Consider the following 15,102-nt stretch of genomic DNA (forward strand, 5'->3'; position numbering starts at 1 on the left):
AACCCTGCTCAAAAAGAGAGCATCTATTTGCTGCCTTCAGCTATATATACTGAACCTTTGGCACTGGACTTGTAAGTGCAGGCTTGTGGTAAAAAGAAGCGTCAGCAAATCATTCAATTGACCAAGTCAGCTCTGACACTTATTAATGCTTTATCTGCCAAGGTTTTATGGAACAGTCTGTTCATCCAGTGGAATACATTGATTTCAGCTAATGTAATTCAGGAGATAATTTGGCTATAAACCTTAATCACCTGTAAGGATATGTAACACCCCTTGCCACTCCCCTGTTTAAACTCACTTAAACACAAATGTAGCTCTAGCAAATGAGGAATAGTGGGATTCCACTGGCCTCAGACTAAATATGGAGATTTCATATCATGTTTTACAGGGAAGATAAACTGATTGTGACTCATCATCACGTTCAGTTTCCAATTGTGTATGCCTACAGAATTGTATGTTTCATAATGAATGTTCCTCTGTAACAGATTGTACCCTACTAAACCTTCTGACCAAAAGGATGGAGTATAAAATTAGGGATTATAAAATCTGACCTTTAAAGTCATAAGCATAATCTGCTTACCCCAACACCTCTAATCAGTACAGAACAAGGTCTGAAGAACATGTCTTTTTTATAAACGGGCTTGAAATCAAAGGTCCATTCACCTTTTCAGTGACCCTAGATATAGTGGTCAAAATAAAAAAAAAAACACTAGTTAACAAATATCACAGATACTACTCCTATCCTCTTTATTTCAGCACAATCATAACAACACTGTTCCCTTTGAACCTTGTTGTTTTCAAAAGATAAGTTACTTGTCACTGAAGACTATATGTAAAATCAAACACTGTATATGTAATAAGAAATGTTGCCAGCTGCAGGTTCATTGCAGTGATACAGGGTGGTCAAAGTAAAGAACTAGGAGAAATCTTGTAAGTCCAGCCCCTGGAAAAAGAGATGAACACATGTAGCATCCCTTTGCAATCTTATCATGTTTGTTCAAAGTTGATTCCAGAGGCTGTTCAATATCTTGGGATAGAAAAGCTACAAAACCAAAAATCTTCATCCCTCACGTGGGCAACTGTATACAGTAGCCCATACGGATTTTTCCTGGGTCTTGCAATAGGTATTACTATTTCCCTAATGTGAGCTGAAATATGTCTCAGTCTGCCTTTTTCAGGACCCTGTCAAGTCTGTGGATGTGCTATCTCCTGATTAACCACTGGAGCAGCAACTTTTTTCTCCTTTACTGATTCTGCTAAGGACTTCCTAGCTTGTGGTGGAACTTCCTTTTCTGAGTTGCTGAAAGCCTATGTTCAATTTCACTCTGTTTCTGCTACACCAGCGCATTGAGCTGCACAGCTCTTCCTGAATGATACTACTACAGCATTCCCAATCTTTCTGAGAATGTGTCAGGAACACATTTAATTGCCATGCTACTAATTTTGTCCTTAGTCATTAGTAGAAGAATGGCAAAACTTTGTTCCTAAACTGATCCTTCAGGATCTGCCTTAGCAGCCTCCCCTTAGACCACCTTCTCTTCTTTCAAGCACAGCTTACTACCATAATTAGATTTTTACCTAGTTCTTTGTTCCCAGAGTCATCACAGAATCATAAAGTGATTTGGAAGGGACCTTAAAGGTCATTTAGTTCCAACCACTGGCAGGGGACATTCCACTAGACCAAGCTGCTCAAAGTCCCCACCCAGCTTGTGGATGGGTCATCCACAACTTCTCTGTGCAACCTGTCCCAGTGCCTTGCCACCTTTGTAGTGAAGATTTTCTTCCTATTATCTAATCTAAACCTCCTCTCTTCAATTTTGAATCCATTGCCACTTGTCCTACCACTGCATGCCCTGCCAAAAGTCCCTCTCTGGCTTCTTTGTAGACCCTTCAGGTACTGGAAGGTGCTCTAAGGTCTCCCTGGAGCTGGCTCTTCTCCAAGCTGAATAGCCCCAGCTCTCTCAGCCTGTCTTCATAGAAGAGGTGCTCCAGCTCTCTGATCATCTTTGTGGACACCTCTGGACTTGCTCCAACAGGTCCACATCTTCCTTGTGCAGTGCCCCAGAGCTGGATGCAGGATTCCAGGTGGTGACTTACGAGCACAGAGTACAGAGGAGAGTCACCTCCCTTGGCCTGCTGGTCACGCTTTTTTTGATGCAGAATTTGGTTGATTCATCTCCTGGACTGTAAATGCACATTGTGGGCTCACATCCAGGTTTTTGTCCATCAACATCCCCACAGTCCTTCTCTGCAGGGGTGCTCCCAGTCCATTCATTGTGCTGTTCCAAGCACAAATACAGCCTGTATTAATGCTTGGAACTGCCCCGATCCAGGTGCAGCACCTTTCACTTGGACTAGTTGAACCCCATTATGCTCCCATGTGCCCACTTCTCAAGCTTGTCCAGGTCCCCATGGACGGCATCCCATCCTTCTGTTGCGTCAACTGCAACACTGTGTTCATGCTATATCTCCTATTTAGCTCAATTAATACACCTAGTTGTGGTCACGTGGCAACTGGTCTACTGAAAATTTCTCTCTTCTAAGTTTCATGAGCAAGCAACTTCTATCAGGATCCAAAAAGTCAGTCCTGATTGCCTTACATTGAGAAAATCCTCCTTTCAAAGAATTTTATCTTGCTCTGGTAATGCAAGGTGCCAGTGGTTGTTAGTTATCTATCAGTTGTTAAATATTTGCAGAAGCAAAAACGATGGTCCAGCATCTAGCTCAGAAGTCTTTATCAGTGTAATAGGATGGCTAATGACCTTGGAAGGCACTGTGCCTTTTTCTGAAGGACTGACAGCACCAGCTCCAGGGTGATCCTCAGGTGCTCGGAGGTGTTGTCTATATTGCCACCCTGTGGACTGGAACAGGCAATTGGGGCTGCTCTGCCCTGTCACAGTCACTTATTTATTCAACAGAGCCCTTTCCTGTGCTCTAAGATAATCTCCTCCTTCAAGAGATGCTAGGCTTATGTTTGGCAGGTCCCACAGGTCTATTAGGGCCAATAAATCTCTATGAAATTCATCCTTTCATAATATAGGCAACTACACAAGAAATGTATTGCATATTGCTAATTATAAATGTAGGACAAAATGGATCATACATTTAGATTGGATTACTTGTGTTAAAATATTTCTAATGGCACATTTGGTTTTTTTGTCTCCTACTCTCATATCTTTGATGTACTACTTTTTTAAAAGTTAAAAAGGGCAATAAAAATAGTAAGCCAACTTTTCTGTAAATAACACACGATTTTCCAAAAACCCGATTAAAATGGAAATATTATAAAAATGTTATAAAAATCCTATATTTTGCTGGAACATACATACATAGGCATTTGTGGAAGAATGTGGGCATACTCCTTTTCCTAGATGAATATGTCTTTCATCTCACAAGATGATGATGATGATGATGGTGATGATGATGTTATGAAAGAGTATGAGACAGGGTGGCAATAAAGAAAAGAAATTATAGCAGAAAGTTATTTGGGATATAAATCAAGGCCAAAGGAAGGACGGAGCCACTTGTTTCCTTTTGTAGGGCCAGGTCTGATCATAGTGTGGTACCAGCTGGGCCAAGGGACACCTGACCACAGGTAGCCCTCAGAATGCCATGGCAGCCTGGCTCAGAGGGATGTTCCCAGCTGGGAGAGAAGCTGTCCTTCCTCCCCTGGAGCTGAGGTGCAGCCTGACACACTTTACCTGCTGGGCAGCTGCTCCTGCTGTGACCTCCCTGTGCCAGCACAGGCACCCCTGGGCCAGCACAGCTTCCTCCCAGCCCCTCAGGAAGCTATCCCATATGGAGAAGGACTGAAGGGTGCTTGCAATGAGGTGGGAGGTGGTATCTTCTCCCAGGTAACAAGTGACAGGACCCAGAGGAAATAGACTCAAGTTGTGCCAGAGAGTTTTGGATTAGGTAGTAGGGAACATTGCTTCCTGGAGAGGGTGGCCAGGCTTTGGAACAGGCTGCCCTGGGAAGTGGTGGAATCACCAGCCTTGGAAGCGCTCAAAAGGTGCGTGGATGTGGCACATGGGGACACGGTAAGGTGGCGAACCTGTCTGGGAGAATGATTGGACTCAATGACCATAGAGGCCTTTTCCAACCTCAGTGATTCCATGATTCTGTGATTCCAAGGATGGGTTCTTCTCTTCCATGAGAGAGTGGAGGCAGCAGGCTGAAGGACCTGGCTGAAGTGCTTGTCTGCAGTGCCTGACCCTCGCCTTCCCCACCATGGAAGGAACCACAGCCACCTCCAGGACATGCACGGTGGTGCCAAGGGTGCCAGGAACCCTGCAGGTGCTGGCAGAGCTGAGCCAAGCCAGGCCAGGGCTGGCCAGAACTGTGGCAGCAGCTGGAATAGAGGTGGCAACTGCTCCGTGTACAGTTTCCACCTCTGGAACTTGTAGTATTTCACTGTACTGTAAAGGAGGATTTGAACAGAAAACAAGGGCTCAAGCAGCTTGTCTTCTTTTAGGTGTAAGTCCATCTGCTGACAAGGACAAAATCAGAACAGCTGACAGAAACATCCTGATAAATGTGGATCACCAGAGTTAGCAGCAAAAATAAATTAAGCAAAAGACTGGAATCCAATTCTAAAAACTGAAGTTTGAAGCTTTGGGTCCCAAAAGATTCAGCAGATTCCTTGTGCAACAGATTTCAGGTCAACTTCCTCTGCACAGTTTCATAATAGTGTATTGATTGTTCCTATTTATTTTCACAATAAAACATTTGAGATAATTTAAAAGCCAACTGAAATCTTGTACAGTTATGTAAAGCTGTGTGCAACTATGCTCCTGTGAGGAGCAGGGAGTTGGAACTGATTCTGTGCTCCTTCCAATTCAAGATATTCTATGATTCTATGATTTTTCTGCCCTCCATTACAGGCTGCCTTGGGGCAAGTTTTTTAATCTGGATCCTGTGTAGGGGAGGACAAATAGGAAAAGAAGGACAGGACTATTCTTTTGGAAAAAAAATATTCTTTCATGTAAAGCCACTGATAAAAGCAAAGGCCACTGGCAATACACATTGTTTGCAACTAGGTTTCAGGTTGCAATCAACAGTTTCAGGCATGAAATGCAATATGATCCTTTCATTGTGAGTCTGTCATGCCTGCTATGACATAGGACAAATCTGTAACTCTCCGGGTATTTTCATCGTTGCTTGCAATATACCAGGCTGTTAGGATTAAGTACATTATTTTCTGTCCTTTTTAGTGTTGCAGCAGATACTGGAGTGAAATCTCTTAATTCTATAGCAATATCTTACCAACCCTAATCCCATTTTCTTTCCAGTCAGCTTCTACTTAGTAGTCAAAGCATCATTTGGAGCAATACAATTACTCTTGCTTGTGTAATGAGCCTAAACTGGAAAAGGATGGAAATATAAAGATAGTGGAGAAGGAGAAGGAGAAGGAGAAGGAGAAGGAGAAGGAGAAGGAGAAGGAGAAGGAGAAGAAGGAAGAGAACTTAAATGAAATAGTGTCTGTGACAGCCCATCCTTTAAAATAGGTGGTAAAAACGAAAAATCCTTTTACAAGCTGCCAATGAGTAACATTCTTGACCAGGTGTGCAAAAAAGGGGCCCCAGGCTCAAGAGCAGACTCAAAATCTGCAGCCTAGGGGATGATGATGACCATTTTAGAAAGGGAGATACACAGGCAAGATATTTCAGAGCTGCTTAGTTTTAAGGGTAATAAACAATCATAGGTGGTCATGCAGTTTATCTTGCCAATAAATGATCTGTAAATCTTTAACTGGATCTAAGTTTTATGCTCTGTTGTTCTCAAACTCTACCTGATAAGTAACCAAAAGGCACAGCTCTCACAGCTCCTCAGCTGGCATGATTGGATTTCCTATGTGAGTGCTTGAAAGCTGCTGCCACCAGCCCACAGCAGTTCAAGCAGGAATACCTAAAGACTTTGGAGACTTCCAAAAAACTTTGGAGCCTAAATTTCTTCCCATGAGATTGTAAACTTCTACAGATTGGAGAGAAGTTCCAACTTGTGCCAACAAGTATCACTGCAAGGGAGAAATAAGGCAGCACTGAGCTGTTGTTGGAACTCTGTCCCAGACTACTGGGGACACAGCAGAGGTAGGATGTCACACACAGTGACTTCCACATGCATCCCATTCTGGAGTAGTTTTATGGTGTCAAGAAGTTTCCTTCAGCAATCTAACATGCTGAGAAACTTTCAGTTTATGTTTATTGTGTAAGTGGCAGTGTCCCCAGTCACAGAAAAATAAAAGGGAACAAGCTATGAACAGCATGTCTGGTGTCGTTCATTCAGAACTGAGCTGACAGTGATGCCCATGTGTCCACTTTCTCCTTTCTATTTCCCAGAAAGAGGCACAATCTTTATGTTTGTCTATGCTGGTAGTTTGCCTAATATTTACTTCAGTGTATATACAAATATTTAACTGAAGCAATATCAGCTCCAGCAGCAGTATGCTTTGTTGTTTTGTTCTTCTTTTTGACATCAGGGAGATAGATGTGCTGTCTTTAAAATTTCACTGTATATAGTCAGAAGATCACCAAAATATTGTTTCCATCTTTGGACACATCTCACCTTTGGAATAACTTTGGGGGGAATTACAGGTAAGGAGCACAGGGGTAGAGAAATGCTTTTGTGGACAGCACCAAATTGATCTCATGATCAGAAGGCTGGAATGCTTCTTCTGTGAAGACAGGCTGAGAAACTGGGGTTGTTCAACCTGGAGAAGAAAATATTTGGGGAGACCTTACTCTAGCCTTTCAGTACTTCAAGGGGGCTTATTATGAACAGGAATAAATTTTTAGCATGGCCTCTTGTGATAGGACAAGGGATAATGGTGTTAAACGAAAAGAGAGTTGGTATAGACTAGACATAAGTTAGGATATTTTTACAACAAGGGTTTTGAAACACTGGCATAGGTTGCCCAGAGAGGTGGAAGGTGTTTCATTCCTGGAAATATTCAAGGTCACGTTGGATGAGGCTCTGAGCAACCTGCTCTGTTTGGAGATATCCTTGCTCAATGCAGGTGGGTTGGACTAGATAAGTTTTAAAGGTTGTGCTTCCAACCTAAACCATTCTGTAGTGGTCAGTGTCCCCCTAAATTTCTTAGTCAGTGAAGTGCTATTGCTTGGGATCTGTCACACCTCAAGTGTGTCTGCTCCCGCAGGCAGCAGAATATGTTGACAGTTGTAGATTGCTTCTTGCCATCTTCATTAAACAATGAGCAGCCTTCTTTAATCGAGTTTGTTACGGTTTTCATTTCCAGTACTGCAATATACGATGAGGTACTAATATGTTGCTGAACTACACCCAACCCCCTGTGCCTGCCGCCTTCGCACAGAGATCTGCCGCAGCACCCAGCTCAGTGGAGACAAGTTCATTCCTTTGGCCACCGAACACCTCGGCTTTGCTCACCTTTCTTTTATTACTCCCGGAGGTGTTTGGGCCAGAGAGCTCTGAGGTGCAGCATCAGGAGATGCGCTGCTCCAGCGGAGCCATGGGAACGGGGAATGCGGCTGCTGGCTGGAAGAGCCGTCAGCCACAAGGGGGAAGCAGCATCCAGCGACACGAACACCAACCACAGCAGCCGAGCATTTTGCTCTGACTGCGGTACGTTTAGAGGTGAGGTATGTCACAAATATAAACCTGTCATGAACACAAGAGTGAAGAGGCATTTTTCCAGCAGCTGGACAGCCCGGTGATCTCGGCACAGGGCCGTTGGGGTGCATGACTGTGAACAGCTGACATCGCTGATCTCACAATCCACCAGCTCTCCCCAAACTCTTCCATTCACAGACTCCTTGTTTCCAGAAGCACATTTACTTTCAGTTTACTTTCAGTTTTTGTTGCAGCAATCACTCAGCTGTTTTGCTGTGAAGTGGCCCTTGCCTCATTGCTGGGCTATGCTAAATTTCAGTGAGTTACTTAGCACATCCATCTGCTGTCTCAGATAGGCAGTGACCAGGGAAAGCTCCTGGACCAGGCATTAAATTAATAACCAGTAAATGTGGGCCTTGGCATGCAAACCAGCAAAGCCTTCATATTCAGCTGTATCACAACTGCAACTATAAACTTGCATCCTCTTTTCACAGCAATAATTCAAATATCTTTGATTTCACCACAGTACCTGAACCCTTGACCACTGTTTCTGCCTTGTATGCTCCACAGAGGAACACTCAGTTTTCTCATCCTCACACAGGAGTGCTCAAACCCAAGGTTTATAGAACCAGAGGATGGGGAAGAGTGTGCCAAATACAGATAGACTGAGAATCCTTTATTACAGAACAAGGATTTCCAGTGTCTGAACGCTGTCCTAGAGCAGCTGGATTGCAGTTCATCACAGAGAGCAGGAAAGTGAGGGAAATGAAAAGCAGCTGACATGCAGAATGAGACATCTGAGGGATTCTGGAGCAGGGTAGAATATCCTACACAATATTCTGTTGCTGGAATGTCCCCAGTCTTTCAGAGGGATGGTCACCTTTAACCCCACATCTCTAGTTAATGGTCAGCACTTACCTTTTTAACAGTGTCCTTTCCTAAGAAAAAAACTTTGTAATATATTCTTTTCTCAGCACCAAGACCAAAACTTTTTACATGCCAATTAAAAAAATTTACAATTTGGAAAATCTGAATAAAGTAGTAAATTCCAGTTCTCCCACCTGTTGGATTTCTGTGCTGTTCAGATGGTCTGGGAAAAAGCCCAAAGATGGCTTTGGGCCCCCGGGTTCGAAAGGACGAGAGGAAGCTTCAGATTTGTTCTTGGTCTTGGTGTTTATTAATTGCTTATCTAAAAGATTTTCTCTTGGCCTGACAGAGTTCTGCTCAGCAGTCAGCCATGGGCACACACACTGAAAGCTCCTGGGGCGGTCACCTATCTTTATACCCGGAGTTACGTATACAATATTTATCATTTTTCTCCAATACCCTCTACTCTTATTAACCAGTGTTCTCCTAGTAAGGTCCAATCCCGGAGTGCCAACATCACCACAGAAGATGGAGGCTTAGAGGAAGAAGAAGAAGGAGAAGGGCACGCCTCAATCCCTCCATCTTGCCTCTCTAGACCCCCCTGTACAGGGATCTTAAACCCTGTATCTCACACTCCAATTAACTTGTCTTTTCACCATTCACCCCAGTGAAATCCTCCCGTCCTCATACTGATGTCATCTCCCATGTGGGATCAAAGTCCAGCCACCAGACATTTCTGGCAGCATTCCAGGACTCCCGAGCCCCCCAGGGGGGGTCTTGTTCACCCTGCACCCCAGTTCTGAGAGACTGAGATCCCACACCCACCCACCTTGCCCAAGTTATAAAACAGTGCAGAAATATTTAAAGGTTTTTATTAATTGTTATTGTTTAATAGCTGAGTGACAATTTTATAATAAAAATAAGTTCATTAAATACTTTGAAAACAAATTGTTCTTGCATTCTACATATGTATATGGGCAGTTCTAAACAATTAACCAATTCAGAAGAAATGCTGGGCAAGACAAAACTTACATCAGAATTTTGAGAATAACAACCTACAAAGGGGGAACATTTCAAAAATAAATTGCATTTCCATAAACATGAGTTTTGGAAGAAACTAACAAGACCAGTGATTCTAAATGAGTCATACACTTTTAAAAAGCTTTCTGAAATAAGCCTTCTGTCTTGAGACAATGATCTTTAAAGTGTCCATGAACAATAGTTCAATTAGCTGTACAAATAAATGACACATCTAAAAAAGAGAAAGTGAATACCAAACCTTTACTACATTGCATCCAGTACATTCTGTACTTTCTTTACATTTCCTGTACATTCAAGTGTGCAAGGCTTGAATGTACATATTCATACTGAAAAAACAGTATTTTACCCTTGATTACATTTTCTTTAAACATTTTGAGTGATATGCATAACAAACTATGAAAAAATGAAAAAGCACAAAACCTTTGATCTTTTAAGGCTAACTTACACAAATTCAAGGCATCAATCTCAAATACACTGGCACTGATTCACTGTCTGCTCTCAGTCAGCTGAGCAGCTGAACTGCCTGCAGGAACATGCAAAGTGTGCCACAGCTGGACAGTCACTTTCCACATCCTGAAGGAATTACACATGGGCTGTTATCCAAACTAGTTTGTTCTCCTGGGCAATCAGACTGTGTGCCTGTGTCCAGCTGCAGCAGCTCGGCTCAGGACATCACATGATTAGCAACTCAGTTGTGTTCTCATCTCCCAACCCAAATATGCTTGGCACCCTGACAAACTGTGGCCAAAAACATTCTGGTGTTTGTGATCTCTCTTTTTTCCTCCAAATTTGTCTCCTAAAACTTCATTAAAAGATCAAAATGAAAAAAGGATTAATAAGTCAATACAACAGTAAAATTAGCACTATCAAGGTGAGCAAAACCTCAACTGGAAAATCGAGTAGTTGGGAATCATCTATTCTGCTCAGGAATTTTGTTTCATGTTAGGTATTTCTACTTAGGAACTGGATTAAGTTGTGCATACTGTTTCAAAAGATTTATCTGCTGTCTTCTGTGCTCAGACTAAAATGAAACCAGGAGAAAACCCCCACATCTGCAGGAAGATGGGCATTCACTTAGCTTGATTGCTTCCAAGCCATGGTTCTACATGATTGCCTAGTGCAAACACATTTGTCAAGTCCAGCCCTCAGTAAATAATAAACTGCTAATTAATGAGCTGACAACCTACCAGCACTAATCAAAGTCAAGTAACAGAGAAGAAAAGATGTTATAAACACAAGGGTAAACACTGCCCCTTTGAGGTCTAAGGCTGGATTAGAAAGGGGGAAGAAAAAAGTTCTTACAATTTTAAATACATGGCATGTTTGAAAAAAGGTGGTTCCTACTGCTAAAGGACCCAAAGTATAATCAAAGTTCTAAGAAATTGAAATGCACTGGGTTTTAAAGCTTTGTTTGTTGTTGGATTTTTTTAATCTGGATGTTTATTTTAAAATCTATTATTTCACTGTACTTATAATTTTTTTTTTACCAAATTATTTTATTTTACTAGCTACATTGAAAAGCTCCCTTTCTTAAAAGCTCACAAAGCTTGTGTATCTGTAGGCTTTCATGGCCATGTGTATGTAAAGTGGTGAACCACAAGCACAAAATTCCAGAGCTGCAGAAAAGGGTATGTACTTAGTTCTGGGAGAAGGGAGACAGGTGGAGAGACAGCAGTGGCTACCAGTGCAGGCTGCATTTATGTTCCCATCTGCAAATAACAAACAGGACCTGTCCAAGGAACAGAGCCAGGTGCAAGGAGGTTCTTGCAAGCAACCCAGGAGGCAGCCAGTGCCCTAAGAGGCAGAAGCAGCAGCACAGGGACATCCATAATGGTGGCACATTGTTGGGTTACAACTAAAACCTCGACTGAGGAAAAAAAGAAGTATTCTTAAGGTATATCCAATATATGAAAACAAACTTCCAGTTTATACATTCCCTAGAATTTGATAATGAATCCCAAGTGCCAATAAGACATCAATCTGTTTCTTTATGTGTTATTTGAACCAGCATCTTTTGGATGTTGCATTCATAAAGCACTATTTGTATATGAAGCTGGAAGACAATGCAAGACTGACTAGTCTGAAACAGGATCAATCTATTCCACCCTCAGAATACTTTCACATACACTTACACACTCACATACATATATGTGTATATATATATATATGTATATATTTATAGATATATATATATTTATATATTTGAACACACAGACATGAAAGATTTACGTGTCAAGCAGCTGGCTCCAGCACCATCTCTCCCAAACACCTGCCTCAAAATCAGTCTTGCTTAAACACATTTTTAAAAAATAATAGTAATAAAAAAAGACAGTGTTGAGACACCATGTAAAATGTCAGAGATAAGGAGCACAACATGCTACCACACCTGGGGGAGACAAATGACCATTCTCTGTTGCTGGAGTGTGACCATCAACGAGGCAAATCCCTCTAATCTGAGTTCTGTTTTGCTGCTTCTGACACCTGGGGAGTTGGCATATCTCTGTACTGCAACACACACACTCTCAGGGAGTTCAGGAGCATGCACAGCTCACCAGAGCATCTGTGGTTAGTGAGAGGAAAGGCACAGCACAGCACACGTCCCATGCAAACACAAGTGCAAGGAGGAGAGATGGCAACACAGCAGAAGAATTTAACAGCTTCAGACTACAACTGTGATCCCTACACATGGAATCCCTCTGCTTCCCCTACTTAGCGTTTTCCTAGCATGGCCTTTTCTACTCTCTTGTATTTCTGCAGCTCAACAGCTAGTTCCCAGTATCTCAGATACAGCCACATAAGCTTTCCATTTTGACTTCTGGTTCTGTTCAGCACATTGCCACAGTAGTTATCATGTTTGAAAATATCTTGTAAGCCACTCTCCACATGTAAAGCCACAGCAACAGGATTAGTTGCTGCTTTAACTAGCAGATTTTTCTCTATTTCTAGTCTCTGACTTCTGGGTACTACAAGACTACAGTAGATGTCCTGTCTTTCCTTCAGTCCCTCTTCAAATTCTTTCAGTAAAATATTGGCTCTCTGCTGCCACTCTTCCTCCTTTGCCAGGCAACTCTGGTACAAGGAACCTTCTGCTCCAGAGTGCAAAAAGACTTGTTTTTCTCTCTCCAGCTTCTCCTGCTCCTGCTCTAGGAGCCTCCTCTCTTCCACCAGTTTGCGGCTCTGGGACACGAGCGCTTCCCGGTAGCTCAGGGTCCTGTTGCGTTCCTTCTCCAGCTCCACCTCCAGGTGAGCCACAGCGCGGCGGTTCTCTGTGATTATATCCCGGTATTTGCCCTCCAGGTCTTGTTGTAAAGCTGACTCTTTCCTGTAGTACTCTTCTTTCTCTTTTTCTATTTCTTTCTGACATTCTCTGGTCCAGATCCACCCTATCACACATAAATAATATTTCAGATGCAAGTATAACATGTAACAGTGAGGGGTATGATTAATTAGCTATGCCTGAAATGAAGCTACTAAGTGGTAAAAAGACTTTCTTTCCTGCCCTTCACTTCTATTTACATGTCCCCACAAAATGTATTTCTTTGGTCCCTATTTCACAGTGAGTCACTTTACATGATCATGCTTTCTCTGAAATAAAATACCTCTACTCTTTTATTGTCTACACTGGCACTACTTAGATTAGAGAAGGAAAAAAAAGTAATGGAGAAACAAACTGGAGGTTTTTGATGTGGATACTGCATGGAGAACTTTCTAGCCCAGTAAATAAATACAGCAGCAACATCTGGTGTTGTTACCTCTGGGCTCTCCAGCACATCCTGTGTCCATTTTTCTTGAGAGAGCTTTGTATATTGGATATTAAATATTATTAATCCATATTATTAAATATGGATTCATCTCTGTGTATTGTGAAAAACGCCAATCACCTGTTTTTAAAATTTTAAAAGTTTAATAGCAATAAAATGGCTATAAAAATAGTAATACAATTAGAGTAATAACAATTTGGACAATTTGAATTAGGACAATGTGAGACAATAGAGACAAAGAGTTACGGGCATCTGGGTACCTTTTTCTGGGCATCACAAGCCCGAAAAAGGACTACAGGATCAGGATCCACATTAACAGAGGATTAACCCTTAAAAACAATAGCCTGTTGCAGATTCATACACTTCATACATGATGCATAAATTCTATTAAAATAAAGGATTCTGTCTGGTCATCGTCAACTTCTTCCTCTGAATCCTAACAGCGCCTTCGAGGCGGGAAGAAGTTCGTTTCTTCTGATAAGCGGGCAACAAATTCTTTTCCTCTGAAAGATTTAGGTGTCCTGGGGCTGCCATCTCGCTGCAAGTCCTTTCTTTAAAATAAGTATCCTGCACAGCATAGTTTCTATTTTAACATTTTTTATAACCCAAAACTATATTTAACGCACTACTTAAGAGAATTAATACAGCGTTACTTTCTAACACAACGCATATAATATTCATTTTAATATCTGCGAAAAGCCAATCATAAAATACGCGTTTTTCACAGTGTGAAAAGCGGTCCTTCCCTTAGCGACACCCACAGCGCAGGCTGCGTACGGCGCTATAAACAAGGAGGGGCCGTGCCCAGGCGGGCCATGGCTCCAGGAGCCCCTGGGGCCGGGGTCCCAGCGCTACTCACGGAAGGCGGCCAGGCCCAGCATGGGCACCAGCAGGGCGTAATTCCAGCGGCTGCCGTCACCGCCGGGATCGCGCCGATTGGGCAGGATGTTCCAGTTGGGAGGGTCATTTAAGTTATTCATGAAGGCACCTGCGATGCACAGAGGGAAGACGCGGCCTCAGCAGCGCGCAGAGGGGCCGGGGCCGCTCCCGCCGCCACCGCCTCCTCCCGCTGGGGGACTGGGAATTCTGCCCCAGCCCCTGGAACGGCGGCCCCGACACTTGGGGGCTTGGCCGGGCCATGAGTGGCAGCCCCGGCCGCGACACGGCCTGCCGTTCCCATTCCCACTCCCATTCCCGTCCCGATTCCGCCACGGCGGGACCCCCCACGAAGGAGCCCGGGAGCGCGCGAGCCCCCGGCGCTGCCACTCACCTGTCGGCCCCGCCCCCTCCCGGCCTGGCCCATCAGCCGGGAGAAAAAGGGGGTGGACAACAACAGGGCTGGCCCGAGCTTGGAGGGTTGCCAGACGTCCGTCCCCGCCCCTGCCGGGCACTTTTTATTCCATTAACGGCGAGGGCCAGAGGCATCCGTGAGCGGCATCTGAATTCCGCCGTCTGGAGCTGCCGAGCCTGCTTTCTGTCCTAGAACGACAGCACGGTCTTTCCTTCACCCTTCTGTCCGAATCTCGAGTCAACGAAATGGTCTTTCCCACAACTTCATGATTCTGGCCTGTTTATTACGCAAACTTTCAGGCGCTGTCAGAGAGTCAAAGAGGCTGAATCTTACAATATTGGAGATCACCAGGGAAAAATAACGGCAGTAACACAATTGTAGTTTTCGATTTTTAAAAAACGTTCTTTACCCTCGAAACAGGAGCTGTTTATTAATCTTCCATCACGCAGCTCTTGGGCGGGGTGGGATCGCTCTGCGGGGCTCCCCCTCGCGGCAGTGTTGGTCCGTCCCGCCGAGCCCCGCGCGTGCGCCCTTCACGCCCGCTCCCCCCTCCCC

General features: G+C 43.6%; 1 protein-coding gene across 1 annotated transcript; it reads right to left on the reverse strand.

Moving 5' to 3' along the window:
* Positions 1-12,183: 12,183 nt before the first annotated feature.
* CCDC127 (coiled-coil domain containing 127) lies at positions 12,184-15,019 on the reverse strand. The gene is made up of 3 exons (XM_054284789.1): positions 14,527-15,019; positions 14,116-14,244; positions 12,184-12,878 (listed from the first exon to the last, which is right to left on the reverse strand). The coding sequence occupies exons 2-3, from the start codon at positions 14,234-14,236 to the stop codon at positions 12,205-12,207; spliced, it is 795 nt and encodes a 264-aa protein (XP_054140764.1). The 5' UTR covers positions 14,237-14,244; positions 14,527-15,019; the 3' UTR covers positions 12,184-12,204.
* Positions 15,020-15,102: the final 83 nt, after the last annotated feature.

This window comes from Melozone crissalis, unplaced genomic scaffold (assembly GCF_028551555.1).
Source record: "Melozone crissalis strain CALT ecotype California unplaced genomic scaffold, PUWL_Pcris_2 ptg000042l_1, whole genome shotgun sequence".
In the NCBI taxonomy this organism is placed as follows: domain Eukaryota; kingdom Metazoa; phylum Chordata; class Aves; order Passeriformes; family Passerellidae; genus Melozone; species Melozone crissalis.